This window comes from Podarcis raffonei, chromosome 11 (assembly GCF_027172205.1).
Source record: "Podarcis raffonei isolate rPodRaf1 chromosome 11, rPodRaf1.pri, whole genome shotgun sequence".
Taxonomy (NCBI): Eukaryota; Metazoa; Chordata; class Lepidosauria; order Squamata; family Lacertidae; genus Podarcis; species Podarcis raffonei.
Genome location: NC_070612.1, coordinates 10,291,833 through 10,311,412, shown reverse-complemented (window position 1 = coordinate 10,311,412; position 19,580 = coordinate 10,291,833). Strand labels below are relative to the sequence as shown.

At 48.3% G+C, this 19,580-nt stretch overlaps 1 protein-coding gene across 4 annotated transcripts in view; it reads right to left on the bottom strand.

The window, feature by feature from the left end:
- Positions 1-435: 435 nt before the first annotated feature.
- Positions 436-19,580, bottom strand: part of CTIF (cap binding complex dependent translation initiation factor) — a 180,877-nt gene continuing 161,732 nt past the window's right edge. For all 4 annotated transcript variants that reach the window (XM_053408254.1, XM_053408256.1, XM_053408257.1 and 1 more), the window contains 3 exons: positions 11,273-11,428; positions 3,777-3,830; positions 436-1,614 (listed from right to left, as the gene is read on the bottom strand). In XM_053408254.1, the coding sequence (XP_053264229.1) occupies positions 1,399-1,614; positions 3,777-3,830; positions 11,273-11,428 (426 nt within the window). In that variant the 3' untranslated portion in view covers positions 436-1,398. The remainder of the gene's footprint in view (positions 1,615-3,776; positions 3,831-11,272; positions 11,429-19,580) is intronic.

Below are 19,580 nucleotides of genomic sequence, written 5' to 3'. Positions count from 1 at the left end.
AGCTGACAAATGTCGTCCCCCACAACCTTCAACTTCAACTGATTAGCTGCAGACTGACCATTTCTGAGATCATCTGGCGCACTGCTCTGAATTTCATTTAAGCTATGCTTTAATTTAATATAATTTAAGCGCATGATTAAGGGACAGCCACACATTGCAACTGCTGAGAGAAACACCAGTGTTTCTTGTACTGAACTCTTAACGTGTGGATATCCTCTGTCCCTGTGCACACGCTTCTTTAAACACTTATGTACACGGCAATTAAAAGATTTCAACACTTTTGTATGAAATCGCTATGTTAGACGTTCCCTTCAGGAAACTGGTACCAACGCTGGTGTATTCTGACAGCAATTGCAACGTATGGATTTGACCTTCTATCTGGAAAACAAGTCCCGGTGAAATCGTCATGGAATCAGGCTGTTAATGCGAACGTTTTGTGGCTATAATACTTCTAAAGTGGCTTTGGGGTTGCGCTCCCGGTACTTTGAGGTCCTCAAGCAACCCTCCGCTTGCGTCGTAACATTATCTTTGCTTCCCAAAACTCAAGATAGCAATTTGTCCGTTCGTTCGTATATATAAGATATATGCTATACATAATGTGCATAAAATAATACACCAATGAGAAAAGAAAAGAAACAATACCCAGTGCAATTTTTCTTTTTTGGGAGGGGGAAAAAAAAGAGAGTGAAAGAGAGAATTTTATCCCCTCTGAATGTCTAATCTGGAATGGGGGTTTCAGGGTCGGATGAAAGGGGGGTGGAACAGGAGGAAAGCGAAGGAGACAAAACCATGAAGACAAGAGGAGTGGAAGAAAGGAGGGGGGGAGGAGGGGGGTGTCTCTTTGCCTGACAAAAGCTGTCAATTACCAGAGTCTGGTGTGGAACGTGTCTGCCTTTGTCCCCCCAAAAGACATCTGCTGCGTTCTGCCTCCTGCCAGTTGGTCACTGCAAGCCAGGAGGCGCCTGGTGAAAGCCAGCTCTGCCTGGCTCTCCGCGCTCCCTATTCAAGTCCGCCGTGTTCTTTCTCGAACCGAAACAATGACCCGGCGGGATGTGGGGCTGAATGAGTGACGGGGGCGGGATGGAGAAAGGGGAGCCTCAAAACAAAAAAAACCAGGCACGGAGGGAGTGGGGGGCGGCAACGGCACTTGAGGACACGGCTGAAAAGAAACATGCTTCGCCCCCAGGAACATATTCGTAAGCATGCTGGGAGTTTTTCTTCTTAGGTATCTGGACCACAAAAGGTCGCTCGGTCCTTTCCCTGGTTGCTGTAGCTCAGTTCCTTGCCCAAATCCTTTCTCCTCTCTCTCTCTCCTGTTGTGTTTTGCTTTTTGTTTTGTTTTTAAAGTGCGTGTCTTCCTCCTTCTCCTGGCTCTCCACCACCAACCCCGCCTCCCTCTCAGGCTGTCAGTTTCTGGATTGTCTTGTTGTAGTACTGCGTGATGGGGGGCGTCAGGGGGTTCCAGTTGTTGGCGTGCAGCTCAATGACCTCCAGGAGGAGGGACCGGGTCAGCATGGACTCCGAGGGGCACAGCATCTTGTCGCGGGCAATCGCCAGGAGCTCCATCATCATTTCGGGCAGCTGCTCCTCCAGGAGCCGGCCGGTGCTTTGCAGCTGTCGAAAAAGAGAGAATGAGAACAGGGTCAAGCGCTGGGCATTAAAGAGGGCCCGTCCTGCCCTGGTGCCACCAAGTCCACCTTCTCTCTCCACCTGGGAAGAAAGGAGGTGTAGAAGGAAGCCTCGTCTAGTTTTGCTTTTCTTTGGGCAAGCTTACGCATTTCACTCTGGGGCTGCAAAACGCAGCAGTCCAGACAGGCTCATGGGATCAGACTGCGGCCATCATGCTACGTCTCTGCTTAAAAGGATCACAGCGTCTACCAGTGAGCGGCCAGGCTAAGTTCAAACGGCTGGTTTTGGTGTACAAAGTCCTACACAGTGGACACTCGGGTTGCGAATGTGATCCGTGTGGGATGCACATGCGCAACCCACAGTGTTCGCAACCCGTGTCTACGCACAGGCAGGTTGCGATTCGGCGCTTCTGCGCATGTGCAAAGTGCGATTTAGTGCTTCTGCACATGCGTGACCGCCGAAACCCGGAAGTAACCCGTTCCGGTACTTCTGGGTTTCGGCGGTCCACAACCCAAAAAGACGCAACCTGAAGCAGCTGTAACCCGAGGTATGACTGTACAGCTTGGGACCAGGATACCTAAAACATCGTCTCATCCCTTATATACTGCGCTCTGCCAGAGAGGGCGCCCTGCGGATATTTAGTTTATAGATCTCAGGGCGGTTTCGCATCATAAAAATGCAAGATAAAAACACAAAATACATGATGAAACAAGAACAAAGCAAACCAATAACATCCCTCCCTCCCTCATTAGGAGGTCCAGTTCAAATGATACCAGAATCCGGCCTTTAGCATGGTGGCAACTCCTCGCTGGAGGCAGATGCTTTCTCTGTTGTCTATTGAGAATCTGCTAAAGGCCTTTTTTCAACAAGCCTTTTAAATGAGCAGTTTTATCCCTTCTGTATCTGCATTGGTTTTGAATTTTTAATTGACTCTAAAAAGTATAAACATACAAAAAAAAAACCCCAAACACAATTCAAAATCCAAATATTGAGACTACTCTGAATCTCCTGACTCCCCCCCCCATTGCTTCCATGGGTCCAAATGATAATATTTATAACTGCATATCAATACTTATCCAAATTTTATCCTTCCGAATTATCCATACTTTCTGTTACTTTACAAGTGGTGTTTAAAATCCTGCTAATGTTTTAACCTGCTTACAAGTAAATAAATTATAAACTTTCCCCATTCTTTTTTAAAGTTCTTGTCCTCTTGATTTCTGAGCTTCCCAGTTAATTTTGCCATTTCAGCATAGTCCGTCAACTTGGTTTGCCATTCTTCTCTGGTTGGGGTTGTTCCTTCCTTCCGTCTTTGAATTTGTTTTTGTACGCAAAACCATTTTAATTGTGCTTATATGTGAGGCAGTTTTAATGGCTGGTGCTTTTATAGTAAGAAATTCGTAAATGGAAATAAATAGTGACATTATTTTGATTCATATCCTGCCTTTCAAATGCAACATCAGGGCGGCTGGACACAGCAACCCTATGGCCCTATTTGGATATTTACTCTTGCAGAATTACAATTTATTTTATTTATGGCAGTAATACCCAGGGCCGTCTTTAGCTTTTGCGCCGCCGGGGTGCAAAGATCCGCCCAGCACCCCCAAATTTAGATTAGCTGCCCCCAAATTAACTTTCGTTGAGCTTTTTTTTGGGAGGGGGGAAGCCAAAGTTGTTGACCTTTTCTTGGGGGGGGGGGGGCAAACTCAAAGTTGCTGAGCTTTTTTTGGGGGGAGGGCTCGTTTGCCTGTAACAACGGAAAAAACTGTTTTGTTTCTTGACTCGTTGGGACTTTCGCTCCATTGCTTTTCACTGCGACCAATCGAGAGGGACCAGTATACAGTAGCTATGCATTTGGAGCCCCCCAGAATTGGGCGCCTGGATGCCCCGCACCCCTTGCACCCCCAGGTAAGGATGGCCCTGGTAATACCCCACCTTTTTCTCCAAGCAGCTCAAGGTCTCTCAGGTTCCAGTCTATCCACTACACCATGGGAGGTGGGGTGCAAACGATTATTGGCCAGGCTCTCCCAACCCTCTTTCTCACCCACTGACTGATTTTCAACCATAGAGAGACCAACAAGAAAGCAAAAAACAGGGGGATCAATCTCCTGGCCTGCGTCACAGAATGAAAATGTCAGTAATCCTACCTCCATTGCACAGCAAAGGACAGCATCTTCCTTTATGTCCTGAGACTGCAACAACTGTAAAAAATACAAGAAAGCAAAATCACACAGTGAGATGCCACTTAGAAAACCCTTTCATGTACTAGAGATTTTCCATAGCTTCCATATTAATCCATCCATTAGATTGAGGGGTGGGGAGTACCTGCAGCCTTCCGGAGACTGTTGGACTTCAACTCCCATGAGCCCCACCTAGAATGGTCAGGGAGGATGAGAGCTTAGTCCAGCAATGTCTGGAGGGCTGCAGGTTCCCCGCCCTTACCTTAGACCAGCCTCCTGCAACCTTGCACCCTCCAGTATGAACAATAGTTGTCAGGGACTGGCTGGAACCCTGAGGAGTGGTGACTGGAAACTGAGGAGGGGGGCACTGGGAGAAGTGGGTGTTGGAGACTGACTTGGAAGAAGGGGGTCAATGATCTGGGGGAGCCCTGGAACAGGCGGGAGGCCAGAGGCAGAGGCAGAGGCAGGAGAAGCTGAAGAATTGGAGAGTAAAGAAGGGGTGCAGGAGGAGAGAGAGAGAGATCAGGCTGTTGTAGAGTCAAGGTCTTCCACATCTTCACCTCCACTGTCTCCTGGGACCAGGAGAGGATTGGAGCAGGGGCAGGTTGCACACAGGCGCAGTCATGGCCTGCTTGCACGCAGCTTGGGTGGGCAAGATACATAAGCTGAGGTCTCCTTTGCAAGTATACCCATAACATAACTGGCTGTGTTTAACTATATATATTCTTTATGCATCATATAACCATAACTCTTTTCACATTATCTAATTGAGCAGAAGCAATTAAGGACCAACATTTAGAACAGGAAATACAAATACAGTGGACGCTTGGGTTGCGAACGTGATCCGTGCGGGATGCACGTTCACAACCTGCGTCTGCGCGGGTTGCGATTCGGCGCTTCTGCGCATAGAGTGATTCTGCGCATGTGCGACTGCTGAAACCTGAAAGTAACCTGTCCCGGTACTTCTGGGTTTCGGCGGTCCGCAACCCGAAAAAACACAACCTGAAGCAGCTGTAACCCCGAGGTATGACTGTAGATCAGTTCTTATCTACGTAATGTCCAAATAGAAGCTTCTGTGTTCCATGTATGTAGAAATGAATCAGTTTTTTTAAATGTAATGTCCAGATAAAAGCTTTTTGTGTTCCACGTATGTCTTAGCAAATACATGTGTCAAACGCAAGAACTTTAAGGAGCAGTACTTTCAGGGTGCATGCCAAGGAGTAGCTGAGAGACGTAGGACGGATGGACACGTCTTCCCCTAACCTAATAAGTGCACTTTTGACAATAAAGAGCTAATTCCACTCTCTGGACATGCCATGACAGTCAGGGATGGTGGGCAAAGGTAAAGGTAAAGGGACCCCTGACCATTAGGTCCAGTCGTGATCGACTCTGGGGTTGCGGTGCTCGTCTCGCTTTATTGGCCGAGGGAGCCGATGTACAGCTTCCAGGTCACGTGGCCAGCATGACTAAGCCGCTTCTGGCGAACCAGAGCAGCGCACAGAAACACCGTTTACCTTCCCGCCAGAGCGATACCTATTTATCTACTTGCACTTTGATGTGCTTTCGAACTGCTAGGTTGGCAGGAGCAGGGACGGAGCAACGGGAGCTCACCCCGTCGCGGGGATTCGAACCGCTGACCTTCTGATCGGCAAGTCCTAGGCTCTGCGATTTAACCCACAGCGCCACCCACGTCCCTGGGATAGTGGGTATTGTACTGCAAAACATGCTGAGGACACTGGGTTGGGGAAGTTTGCTCCAGACCTTCCCTTCTCCATGGCTGTCTTCTTGGTCCACCAGGGCCACCCAAATGTCTCTGAGAGGACCCTAGGCAGGGCAGGCTGGAGACAGCCATCCCTCACTGCTTGCCTCTTCTGCCTTTGAAGGAAGGAAATGGATGGCGGGAGTCGAGTTAATCTCCTTCGTCAGACAAGGAGTGGCCTTTGCTTTTGGAGCTAGAATAACACACTGCAGAAGATTCCTTGGCATCCCATGTGGGAGAACCACCCAACCGGCAGACAGACTACATTTCCTGGCTGCCTGAAGCTGCACTAACTTTGTGAGAAGAGGATGTGTGACTTCATCTGATGAACGCTGGGAAACACAAAGCACAAGAAAGACACACACACACACACACACACACACACACACACAACCCGGGTGCAAGAGAAGGCATTCTGAAAGCTCCTCGCCCATCAAGGGGGCCCAGTCTGTTTCCACGCATCGCCTATGGGCAGTGCTATGCCATCCATGTTTACATTTCTCAGGAGGACGACTCTGGCAGGTCACGCCGCAGCAAGGACAAGGAAAGGGAAGTGATGAAAGCAACACCATGTGAGTGACAAAGCCTCTTCCAAGGAGACGGCATTCGGCCTCACTCGTCAACTCTTATTGCTTCCCTCCCACATTTTAACTAGACCTGGAAATGGGAAGAGGGAGGGCATTTCCTCTGCCAGCTGGCACGGCATTCCTCTTCCAGAGGAGCTCGCTGTGGGTTCACCGGTGGAGCTGAAACAGTAGCTGATCTGCAACGCTTACAGCTGATCTGCAACGCCTTCTGGCACTGCAGAAGGGCCAAGCTGCCATGTCTAGAAGAGGGTCAAATCCTGCCGCTGAGCAAACTACAGAGAGGAGTACTGTATAAAGGTGCTGGAGAGCCAGCGTGGTGTAGTGGTTAAGAGCGGTGGACTCGTAATCTGGTGAACCGGGTTCACTTCCCTGCTCCTCCACAGCTTCTGGGTGACCTTGGGCTGGTCACACTTCTCTGAAGTCTCTCAGCCTCACTCATCTCACAGAGTGTTTGTTGTGGGGGAGGAAGGGAAAGGAGATTGTTAGCTGGTTTGAGACTCCTTAAGGGGAGTAAAAGGTGGGATATCAAGTCCAAACAATTCTTCTTCTTCTTCTTCTTCTTCTTCTTCTTCTTCTTCTTCTTCTTCTTCTTCTTCTTCCTCCTCCACACCTTAAGGAGGCACTGATGTACCTCCTGTTTAAGATGTCCTTCCTTACTCCAGACAACTATCGGCTAGTTGCAAATGTCTGCTTTGGGGGCAAGTGCTCAAGAAGGCGATGGTGCTTCAACACAAATGGAAGCCGATGATCTGGACCCATTTCAGTCTGTTTCCAGGCCCACTTTTGGCCCTGTGACAGCCTTGGGTGCTTTGCTTGAGGGCCTTTGTCAGGAAAGAGACAGGGAGAGCACATGCTTTTCAATATCTAGGTGAAGCTGCTGAGATGTGTCCTCAGGGGATCCAGAACAAGGAGGAACCAATATGCACTGTTTCTCTGTTTTACCTGAGGCAGGTGAGGCAGGATAGCGGCTGGATGTGGGCCAAGAACCCAAAAAAACCCTGAATCCAGGAAAAACAGGTGCTATGGGCTGCAGGTTCTTGGGTCCATGATTTTGAGAAGATTTTCCAGATGCGATTGCGCTCCCCTTGAAAGAGCAGGTGCACAGCTTGGGGTTGCTCCTTGATCCAGCTTTGTTGCTTGAAGCTCAGGGGATTTCAGTGGCGTGGAGTGCCTAATTCCAGGCACTTTTGCCTTACCCCCCAGCTCCAGAATCAGCGAAGGATGTATTTGGGCAGTGGGGATTCTGTCCTGCATTCCTGGCCACACAGCAATCCACAGTGCAGAAGACAAGAGGCAGTCTGCACCACACGCCATGAAGTCTCCAGTTCAAATCCTACCTCGACCATGAGCTCACTAGGTGGCTTTAGTCCAGCCGTTCTCTCTCTTATCCTCAGCTTTTCCACCTGCACTATGGGGATAATAATACTGGGTTCCTAAAAAGGGCTGTTTTCCTAAAAAGGATTCCTGAGATAATATACATGAAGCGCTTTGAAAAATGTAGCATTTTAAGAATGATGATGTTCAGTTTTCTAGTATGAAATGGGAGTGCAGGGGAGGGAATCTGAATGTAGGGGACGTTTCTGGTTTAATGCTACAATGCCAAACAAAACAGTAACCATTTTTGAGTTTTTGAAACTGTTTGGAGCGTTTTTTAAATTTTATTCAAGTGGTGTATAAATCTTGTGAAATGAAATAAACGAAATAAATAAAATTCTCAGCCTCTGGGCTACTGTGCCAGAGGAACAGGACCCCCTCCCCCCAAGCCAATCTCACACATGGTGGATGTCTTAAGTGACAGAGGGCCTTTTCAGTGGTGGCACCTAAATGGGCGGAAACTTCTTCCCAAGGGAGACTTGGTTGGCCCCATCATTTATAGGAAGTTAAGAGTGACCAGCTCTGCTCCTTAGGGAGTAATGGTAGTAACAACTAGGCCATGGGTGTGTGGCCTATACATGGATTGGGAAATCTTATTTTCAGAGGGGAAGGGCCATAGCTCAGGGATGCAACCTCTGCTTTGCATGCAGAAAATCCTAGGTTCATTCCATTGCATCTTCAGCTAGGACTGGCAATGACTCTTGCCTGAAAGCCACTGTCAGTCACTCAAACAATACTGAGCTAGATAGGCAAATGCATTGATTGGTCTAAGGCAGTTTCCTAAGATACACACAGACACACGCAGGAGTTTCAGGGGGCGTTTGGGAAAGCAGACAATTAATTTCTCCTATGCCCCACACCTCATTCTTGCAGTTCTCTAAACTGCAGCGAGCTTTTACAGTATTGCTGTTTCGGCTGCAATTTCAAAAAAACAACAACAACCAAACAAACCGAAGTCTCTTGGGTAGCTGTGCTGTTCGCGATAAGTCCTGCTAAGGCTACTTTTCCTTTATTTGAAACACCGCATTGTTGCGGTGCTCAATGGCTGGGATTAAGCACACTCCCAAAGCTTTCTAAGAATGGAAGCAAACATGAATGGGGGAAAAAAGAAGTTAAACAAAACACAGATGAGAATGAAATGACTCAGGGAAACACTTCCTGTGGCTAGATCGCAGTTAAACTGTCTGCCTTTAATAATATAAAACTCATGAGAGCTGAGAAGGTTAGTGCAAATATTCCAAAAAGTGCTTCTTTTTTTTGCTGCCTCCTGCAAACTTTAAGAAGACTCTGCAGTGAACTGGTGGCAGCGATGGCCTGAGGGTTAACTAGCAAAATGCCTGGCCTCATCCCAGCATAGGGATTCCCTGAGCCCCACATCTAGCCCCGCTTCACCGCTCCTCAGCCGCCTTGCCAATTCCAGCCTGTTTACTCTGTCCAGTATAACGTCACAATACTGCAACCTGGGAGTCATCTCAAGTTAAATTATAGAACCCTTTGCCACAGGATGTGGTGAAGGTCAGCTTTGAGGGCTTCAAAAGCAGATTCAAGAACTTCATAGTGCAGAAAGATCTATCAGTGGCTAACTGTTTCACTTGGCTAAGTGAAACCTTCCAAGTTCAGAAGCAGTAAAGGTAAAGGGACCCCTGACCATTAGGTCCAGTCGTGGCCGACTCTGGGGTTGCGGCGCTCATCTCGCTTTATTGGCCGAGGAAGCCGGCGTACAGCTTCCGGGTCATGTGGCCAGCATGACTAAGCCGCTTCTGGTGAACCAGAGCAGCACACAGAAACACCATTTACCTTCCTGCCGGAAGGTATTTATCTACTTGCACTTTTGACATCCTTTCGAACTGCTAGGTTGGCAGGAGCAGGGACCGAGCAACGGGAGCTCACCCCGTCGCGGGGATTCAAACCGCCGACCTTCTGATCGGCAAGTCCTAGGCTCTGTGGTTTAACCCACAGCGCCACCCGCGTCCCATTCAGAAGCAGTAGATCTCCTGAAATGAGCTGCTGGGGAACATCACCACGGAGGACCTTACGGTCTTCAAACAAAAACATATTGGAGGTCCCGGGCCTCAGGGAGGTTAGGCTGGTCTCAACCAGAGCCAGGGCTTTTTCGGCCGTGGCCCCGATCTGGTGGAACGCTCTGTCACAAGAGACTAGGGCCCTGCGGGACTTGACATCTTTCCACAGGGCCTGCAAGACAGAGCTGTTCCATCAGGCCTTTGGCCAAGGCACAGCCTGACCCCCTCCTTCGGTAATCCTCACAGAACTCTAGCCCAATGGTTGCCATTAATTTGATTTGAACTGATTTTATAATGAACTGATTTTAGAATGCTGTGTTATTTTACTGTTGTTAGCCGCCCTGAGCCCGGCTTCGGCTGGGCAGAGCGGGATATAAATAAAATATTATTATTATTATTATTATTATTATTATTATTATTATTTTATTATTAAGAGAGCCGCTGCACTTAGGTCCTGCTTCCCATTGTCATCTGCAAGAAGCAGGGTGCTAGTCTAGATGGCTCTCTGGCCTGATCCAGCCCTATCTTAACATTCCTAAATGTGTTTGTGAATAATGGTAAGAGTGGAATTCAACCTAGCGCTAAGGTGAAAGTTTCATCGGCACAAGGATTTTCCTTGAGGGACAGAATCTTCTTCCCGTCTCCCAGCCTGCCCTGTAAATCTGTCCTATGGCTTCCAACAACCCCCTGGAGCAAATTTGAGGACCATGCTGGATTTCAGGCAGGAATCTCTTCCAATCCTACCCAGAGATGCCAAGGAAGGCAGATGTTCTACCATTGAGCTATGGCCCTTCTTCTCCAAGGCGACGAGGAGAAGGGGAGGAAGTCCTTTGTTTTGCGAGTGGAAGTCGTTCTATCCGAGTAATCATTGAGTGGAATCCTGCCCTCAGCCTGTCTCAGGATCCTTTCCTTGCTGCGACAGGAGACTCGACTGAGCCGAAACGGCTTTTGCACAGTAAGCCTGCAGGGCAAAGAGCTGGCTGGCTTTTGTTTGGACCAATTAGACGACTCTTCCCCCTTCCCTGCCGCTGTTCCTTCGTCTCCTGCTCTCCTTCCTATGGGCTCCCAGGTCGCAGCAATGCTGAAGCAACAGCAGAATTACGGTTCGGTGCAACTCTTAAATGGTACAGCCTCTCCGCCTAACATCCCTATTCCCCTTGGGGCTCCTGAAATATTACGTTGGAATACTAAATCCATTTGCCCATAATGCTTTTCATGTGTATCCCTCCACGATAATCATTCCAAGACAACTCTCAAGAAGGGAGAAGTCGGGGCTGGGTGTTTTCCCTTCCTTCCTTCCTTCCTTCCTTCCTTCCTTCCTTCCTTCCTTCCTTCCTTCCTTCCTTCCTTCCCTCCCTCCCTCCCTCCCTCCCTCCCTCTCTCCCCCTTCCTTCCTTCCTTCCTTCTCTCCCCCCCCCCCCTCTCTCTCTCTCTCTCTCTCTCTCTTTCTTTCTTTCTTTCTTTCTCTCCCCCCCCCTCTCTCTCCTTCCTTCCTTCCTTCTCTTTCTTTCTTTCTTTCTTTCTTTCTCCTTCCTTCCTTCCTTCCTTCCTTCCTTCCTTCCGGTTGGAACAAGGGAAACTGGCGGAGAAAGGGCTGCGCAGGGTAGTCAAGTGTTAATAAGGAAAAGGTGAGCGGGTGGCGGCCTGGAAGCTGCAAAACTGTGGCCCCATTGTCAAACATGCCGTGTGACTCGTCACTGGCCGACCCCGGAGACGCCTTACCTCCCTGAGGCAGGTATAGATGGGGCAGACGAGGACTCGGAAGGGCTCCGCAGTGCTGCTCCTCATGGTGCCAAAGACCTCACAGAGGAAGGTGATGAAGCCCAGCCAGCGCTCCACGTCGCTCTGCTGCAGCTCTTCCCGCACGGTGAAGTCTTTCTGCAAAAAGAAGAAGAAGAAGGGGAGGAAAATGTGAATGTGAATTCAGAATGTGGAGAGGCAAATCTCTTCCATTACAAGGTCTCAGGAGCAGGTTGCATTGTTAATTCTTCTTCTTCTTATTATTCAATTCATAATAAATTAATTAAATTTGTATACCGCTCTATACCTGCAGGTCTCAGGGCTGTTACAACATAAAATCACAATACAAAAAACACAAAATGAAAAACAACAACTCCTTGGAAGATCAGTGGAGCACATAATGTGTGGGAACCAAAGCAAAATGGAAAGAGTTGAACCAGGCGTAGGCAAACTCGGCCCCTCCAGATGTTTTTGGGACTACAATTCCCATCATCCCTGACCACTGGTCCTGTTAGCTAGGGATCATGGGAGTTGTAGTCCCAAAACATGTGAAAGGCAGAGTTTGCCTATGCCGGAGTTGAACTATGGTCTGTGCATCTTGGTGCCACGTCAAAAGGCATGTTATCTACGCCAAGTTTTCTGGGGGAGCAAACGGGAGAAGCAGTAAGGGATAGCACAGTAAGGTATAAAGGTAAAGGGACCCCTGACCATTAGGTCCAGTCATGGCTGACTCTGGGGTTGCGGTGCTCATCTCGCTTTATTGGCCAAGGGAGCCAGCGTACAGCTTCCGGGTCATGTGGCCAGCAGGACTAAGCCGCTTCTGGCGAACCAGAGCAGTGCACGGAAACGTCGTTTACCTTCCCGCCGGAATGGTACCTATTTATTTACTTGCACTTTGACGTGCTTTCGAACTGCTAGGTTGGCAGGAGTAGGGACCGAGCAACAGGAGCTCACCCCGTCGAGGGGATTCGAACCGCTGACCTTCCGAATGGCAAGTCCTAGGCTCTGTGGTTTAACCCACAGCGCCACCCGCGTCCCAACAGTAAGGTATACTACTTGTTTAATGAAGCAAGATCATCTCTGCAAAGAAATCCAGGAACTGAAGCCTATAAACAGGACAGGTGTACAGGTAAGTAGGCCCAATAGTGGATACAACAACTCCATCTCTCTGGAAACCTCCTGATCTGTCCCTAGTCCTCTTCCTTAGAAATCCAACAGTTGCCACTGAAACCCCCAGCTTCTAGGGTAAAGTGCTTATTGTTACTCTTGATTCCTGCAACCATGGACCACATCAATAGGTTTTGAAAGCTGCGATTTCCAATGCATGATCTGAGCTGCTTAGGATAACCACATGGATTCTGGATTATGATTCAGGCAGCAAAACAAAACAGCTGTGCTAAAGCAAAAATTAAAAAAGTGGGGCAGAAGAGCCATGCATTCATTTGTGCGGGTTTATAAAGATTTTTGATCCCGCCCCGTCTCAAGAACCACCAGCGGAAAAAACAACGCTTTAAGGCAGAAAAACAGAAGAAGGAAAACTACCCTTGAACCCCAGGCAAATCCCAGGGGATGAAAGCCCGTTCCATGAGAGTTGCTCCCGATGCCTTCATTTTCTCCCCCATGGAAATACACGATTGCATTTTTATATTAAAAAATAAATAAATCTTGCTAAAAAGTTGATCGCACTCTGATCATATATTATTTATTTATTTCATGTATTAGTCACCTCATGAAAATACTTCTTTAGGCGACAAGTTGATGCAAATGAAATTATAGCAATATTACAATTCCACACCAATAAAACTCGCCCAGCAATAAAATCAGCACGGCGTAAACAACACGTCAGTCACTCAAAGATGATCATTAGCAGCAGAGTCTCCCTGCGAAAGCTAATACTAATCCGTTGCCACCAGTCTAGGAGGCCACGTAGCACATCCCATAATGTTCAACATATATTAAATGATATTAGAAAATCTGGGAGGTTCCTGAAAAAGGGAACCGAGGATGAATGACTTGAAATTATTCCACACTTTATGGAAATAATGGTGTGTGTCTTTATGAACTGCTTGCTGGGCCATTTTATGGTGTCAAGATGTCTTACTATTTGTTACATGGTGCATTCCCAGATGTTGCCGGACCCCAGTTCCCATCAGCCCTGGGCAGAAGGGCCAATGGCTAAGGATGATGGGACTTGTAGTCAACATCTGGAAGGCACCATTGTAAGCCACTTGGCTCCTTGCTCTTAAAGCTGATTGTGGCGTTTGCCTCCTAGGTGGGTCATAAGGAAAGGGTTAAAATGAGTGTGAGGTGATTGGCCAGAGAGAAACTGATAGGAGGAGTTAGAGTGAGAGTCGGTGTTGTATGAAAGTCAGTAGGGAGTTGGAGAAGTAAGAGGGAGGATAAGTCAGTGGGTTGGTCGAGTTGTGTTGTGAGGGAGAGAGAGGAACTGGTAGGTGGAGTCAGATAGTTGGGATAATCAGTCTGAAGTTGTTAGGAAAGTATAGGACATTAAAGGAACTAAGATTAAGAAACTGCCAAGAAAAATTAACTGAAACCATAAGCTTGTTCATGCCTATAAAATAAACTTGATTATTTGTTAATGTTAACAACTGTCTGGACTCTGTGTGTACCCGTGAGAAACGGGTTGGTAGCAGCGAAGAAAGCAATCACAGTGGTGGCACAGGGTCAATAGACCGTCAAACGTCCGGGGACCCTGTGTGATTGCCACATTGATATTTATTTATTTAAAAAAATTAAATACGGATGGTGAACCTTCAGAATCTCAGTCTTTGGGTGTTGCCGTTGAATGTGATGCCTCCGTGAGTAACTCCCCATGACTGCAACCTAAAATGGGAAGGATCTCTTTGGATGAGTCAGAGCCTGGCTATGTATGAAACCAGGGTTGGGGAGCCACCAGCCAAAGGACACATCTGGTCTGTCAAGCCTCTGGCCTGTGAGGCTGTTTCAGCCAAGACATACCCACCTTGGGCAGGTAACAGCAGGGCTTGGATCGATCTATCAATCGATCTATCTAGAAACATCAAATGTGTGTGTATTTTTAATCTGTAAACTGCCTTGAGTCCCTGTCAGGGAAAAAGGTGGGCTATGAATAAATAAATAACTACAGTGGTACCTCTAGTTATGAACTTAATTCGTTCCAGAGGTCCGTTCTTAACCTGAAACTGTTCTTAACTAGAGGCGTGCTTTCACTAATGGGGCCTCTTGTTGCCGCTGCACCGCCGGCACACGATTTCTGTTCTCATCCTGGGGGAAAGTTCTCAACTCGAGGTAACTCTTCCAGGTTAGCGGAGTTTGTAACCTGAAGCTTTTGTAACCTGAGGTGTTTGTAACTCAAGGTACCACTGTATATCATCATCATCATCATCATCATCATCATCATCATCATTGCCAAAGGGAGTGTTACACTTCTAAGGTGGTTGGCTGGGGCCCTTATTTCAGCCGGTGCTACCTATCTGTGGCTGCATGTTGACGGCGAGTGGGAAAGAAAATAAAAATGGACACGATTCCTCCTACAGTCTCTTTCGCAAACATGTGTACCTTACACACATACAACGTGCACCACAGAAACGCATCCCTCTATGAAGATCCACTCCATACATAGTAATTAAGCTTAAGAAAATCTCTGTAGGTTGGGGGCTCCCCACCCCTGTTCTGAACCAACAAGTTGGAGAGAGAGAGAAAGCAAAAGTCTATTGAGTTAATTGGGAACCGATTCCTAGCAAGTCTTGGTAGCACCGCACCTCTGATTGTGAACACTTTGGGCACGGGGGAGGCAGCCCCGACATTTTGATTAGATTCCTCTAATGCCACTCCTTAGCCCATGGGAAACAGTGGGGCGAAGATATACTACAGAGCTGCATAAAACAATTCATTTGCTAGGGCACACAGCTGGCACTCGGGCAATATGGGTTTGCTCTAAAATGTGGAAACGTTACAAACTCGGACAACGGAAAGCATATTTTAGGGCTGTGTTTTATCCATGTGTTTTGACTTTTCAGCTGAAAGCAGCAGGGCTCAGAAATGCTGAACATAGGCAGGGTTGTGTCCTTGATTTGGTATTTCTTTAAACTCTGCTTCAGAAGGCAAGTCCCTATAGAAATATATATATATATAGAGAGAGAGAGAAACCAAACCTTTAAAAAGTGCAAGGCAGGCACGCTTTTCATCTTAACTAACAAATTCCGGGAGAGTTTATGTTTTGACTACGGCCAGAGCAATGGGGTTTGTTGCCAGCTCAAAGGCTTCAAATAGAAAATGCACCTCTCCATATTTATCACTGGCAATGGGCTGCCATTAGCTGTAAGTAGTTCATGCTGGGTGCTTTAAAAGCTGCCGTGAAGCTGGCCAGATAACTAAGAATATGTGAACTATAACACACCGGTGATCCTTGCTGGCTTTCCGTTATTTTAAGCTCTCCTCGATGCCAATAAATCCCTTCAAAGAAAATGTTCCTAATAATACAGTTATAAAACTCCCATTTACCTCGATGGCTATAAGAAGGGTCCAGATAGGAGTTTGAGAAACTGCATGTTTAGATGCCTGTATGTGCATATATTAGCAACGAGGAGTCCACATTTTAAAGCAATCCAACCCAGCTCTCACTTCCGGGACTTTAATGTGGATTAGAATGCCATGATCAATCAAACTACGCACTTCTCAAAATCCTGTGATGTTGTTTTGGTTAAAATAAATGCACAGAAAGAGACGGTAGGTAGGAGCCTGGTTTAATTAGCAGTAGAAATGCCTCACATTTCTACAGTGGTACCTCAGGTTAAGAACTTAATTCGTTCTGGAGGTCTGTTCTTAACCTGAAACTGTTCTTAACCTGAAACTGTTCTTAACCTGAGGTACCACTTTAGCTAATGGGGCCTCCCGCTGCCGCCGCACAATTTCTGTTCTCATCCTGAAGCAAAGTTCTTAACCTGAGGTGCTATTTCTGGGTTAGTGGAGTCTGTAACCTAAAGCGTCTATAACCCAAGGTACCACTGTATAGCACTTTGAGAGTGTATAAAGTACTTTACATACATTGTCTCAATAATCCATACAACAACCTTGTAAGGTAGGTCGGTACTATTACCACTGACATCAGAAGACACCTGCAGGGTCTGAGCAAAGGTCCCACATCCTGTTTCCAAAAAACGGGCAGCCAGAGGTTTTCTGGGCACCCACAAAATACCGATTGTTATGGCGGAGTATAGTGGTTACTCCAGCCTTGTAAATAAGCCCATCAAATTTACTGGCCTGCATAACTGTCAGCTAGGTTGCTGGAAGCTGGCAGGAGGGGGCAATGCACTCTGCCAACCTCCTCAGTTGCCTGAATGGAATTCCGTGCTGCCGGGCTAGAGCTTAAACGCAAGGCTAGTTCACTTTTCTCCCCGTTGGGGTTGTGCTGGACCCGGGGGTTAATCCGAGCAACATGGTCCAGGTCCGGTCCTGAATCCAAGGATTCCATGAGGAGTCAGTCCGACAGGGCCAAGGCAGGAAACCAGGCAGGCACAGGGTCTCAGGCAGGTTCTAGCAAACAGCAATGTTGCTCCTGCAACTTGGGGCAGGGTTCGACAGCCTTTTATCTTTGTCGGGGTAACGGCCGGTCCTGATCCCCCGGCGACTCACCTCCCTGTTTCGCCCGAAGGCGAGCACTCCTCCTGCGAGTACTCATGTCTCTCCTTCTCTCAGACCTTAGTCTCTGCAGCTCGGGAGATGTCGGTGGGTTACTAGACCCAGGGGCCGCCTCAGCCTCCCCTGACCCAACCGGTAGTGGAGCAGCTGTAAGTGATGGCCCAGCTGATGGCAACGAGGTCATCCCCGCATCTGGAGCCAGGGCAGGCTCAGGCCCTTGACTCAGCCCAGCTGGTGCTTGCTGCAGGGGAACCTGTGCAGACTGGGGCTCTTCAGGATCAGGCCCCAGACTTGGTTCAGATGCCGCCTGAGGCAAAGGATCCGGTACAGACCGAGACTCCTCTGGTTCCGAGTCCCAGGCCATCACAGGGGTAAGCACCCATTCACTTAAACAGGAGGAAGGAAAGGATGTTATTGGGAGAAATGGGGGTGGGGGGGTGAACCTGCTCTCACTGACCCCATCCATTGAAAACCTAGCCTCGTGGAATTTAGCCGGCCTCTCTTCCTGCACAGCCCCATGCATGGTCTCTTAGTCGTGCGGAGAGTGTGACAGAATGCTGGAAACCGGATTGTATATATAGACAGGCAGATATAGATGCCATTCAAGAGAAATTTGTGCATGTCATGAATTCATGCGCACAGAAATCCGTTCATGGTTCTTATTACTGCGGTTGCTTTATGCAGCAGATTCTCCAAGGCCCTACCGGCCACGTCACAAATAGCTCAGCCAGGCAACCTCCGCTTCATGGTGCAAAATCCCTCTTGCTGTTAAGTTTCCCCACCCCCCCCATATTTTCCCCACCCTTCCTTAGAAGCCCAAGGGAGGCAGCTGGAACTCCCGGGAGGCCTAGTTTGCGCTGTGGTGTGAAAAGCCAGCCTGCTGCCAGATGTTAACAGAGCCAGGGCTGGGATGCTTCGAAAGGGGGGCAGGAGGAAGTGGGCTTGGGGCAGGCCTACAAGAGGGCTGCGGGGGCTCCTGGATGGGGACCCGACAGTTTAGCAGCCTGCCTCACATGTACATGGTAATGTGCTCACAACACTGTCCGAACAGGTTTGCAAGGAACTGCGAGTTCACGGCAATTTGTCAGACAAAGAAATCAGGGAAGCAAACGCTATACGGTCATACTTCGGAAGTCGAACGGAATCCGTTCTGGAAGCCCGTTCAACTTCCAAAACATTTGAAAACCAAAGCATGGCATCTGATACGCTTCAGGAAGTTCCTGCAGCCAATCGGAAGCCCCGTCGGACATTTGACTTCCAAAAATAGTTCGCAAACTGGAACATTCACTTCCGGGTTTGCGACGTTCGGGAACCAAAACATTCGAGAACTAAGCTGTTTAAAACCGAGGTATGACAGTATACAGGTGTGTCTGCCTTCTGTCTTTATTTATTTATCGATCGGGATCAATCTATCCATCCACCCATCTCCACCTGTGCACACACAAACCCGAAACTTGAACTCAGCCCCATTTTGAGACGAGGTGCCCTTCCACAAAGCTGGTTTGTAATTTGCGGTGTTGTGTTGTGGGAAGGCATTCCAGCAGAAGCGGAAGGCGGCGACGCAGCAGGGGGACGATTCCATGCCAACGGCGGACAAAACCGTTTCTGGATTGCATCACAGCTGACTGGAGGTGTGGGAACCATGCGCTTGAATGCTCTTTTGTATAGTATAAAACTGCCCTCATGTGCCACCCCTAGGGATCTGCACGGGTCTCATGCAGATGAAGTGTCCAGAGCGTAAGATTCACTTGTGTGTGTAGGGAACCGTTTTCCACAGCAGGCACTAAAATGCCTGAGGCAGGTCCTGGGAGTTGGGGAATCCACCTTGGACGAAGCGCGGGCCATGCTAGAAGAGGAGGAGTTTGGATTTGATATCCTGCTTTATCACTACCCAAAGGAGTCTCAAAGCGGCTAACAATCTCCTTTCCCTTCCTCCCTCACAACAAACACTCTGTGAGGTGAGTGAGGCTGAGAGACTTCAGAGAAGTGTGACTGGCCCAAGGTCACCCAGCAGCTACATATGGAGGAGCGGGGAAGCGAACCCGGTTCACCAGATTACGAGTCCACCGCTCTTAACCACTACACCACGCTTTCTCTCAAGCTACTTGCTCCCAAGATGTTCAGACACTCAGCAACAAAGGAGGAATGGGAAGGGGGGGAAAGCCCCAACTATTACCAAAATACTGTAAATATAAGCACATGGGAACAGCTGGATCCGGCCAGTGATTCATCGAGTCCAGCATGCTGTTCTCATAGTGGCCAGACAGATACCTGTGAGAGGACCTGAACACAACAGCCCTCCCCTCCTGCAGTTCCCAGCAGTTCAGGAGCATTGCTGTCACCAATAATGGAGGAAGAAGATTACCACTGGGTTTTCCGTTCCGTCTTAATTGGAGAGCCCATATAATCTCTCTCTCTCCAAAGGGCCCCGGAGAAAACTTACACGCACATCTGCGAAGGAGCAAGCTGGCTGCTGAACATCTCCTACACCCTCTTTCCAAGCTCCTTCCTCTCTCACGCACAAACATGCTCGCTACGTCTTCATTTCAAAGCAGAGGTGCCAAGGAGTCTGGTGGGTGCATTCAGGTCAGCAAAAACGGAGAGCGAGGGAAAGTGAGGGAGTGGGGCTCTGCGAGTGTCGGCATTTCCC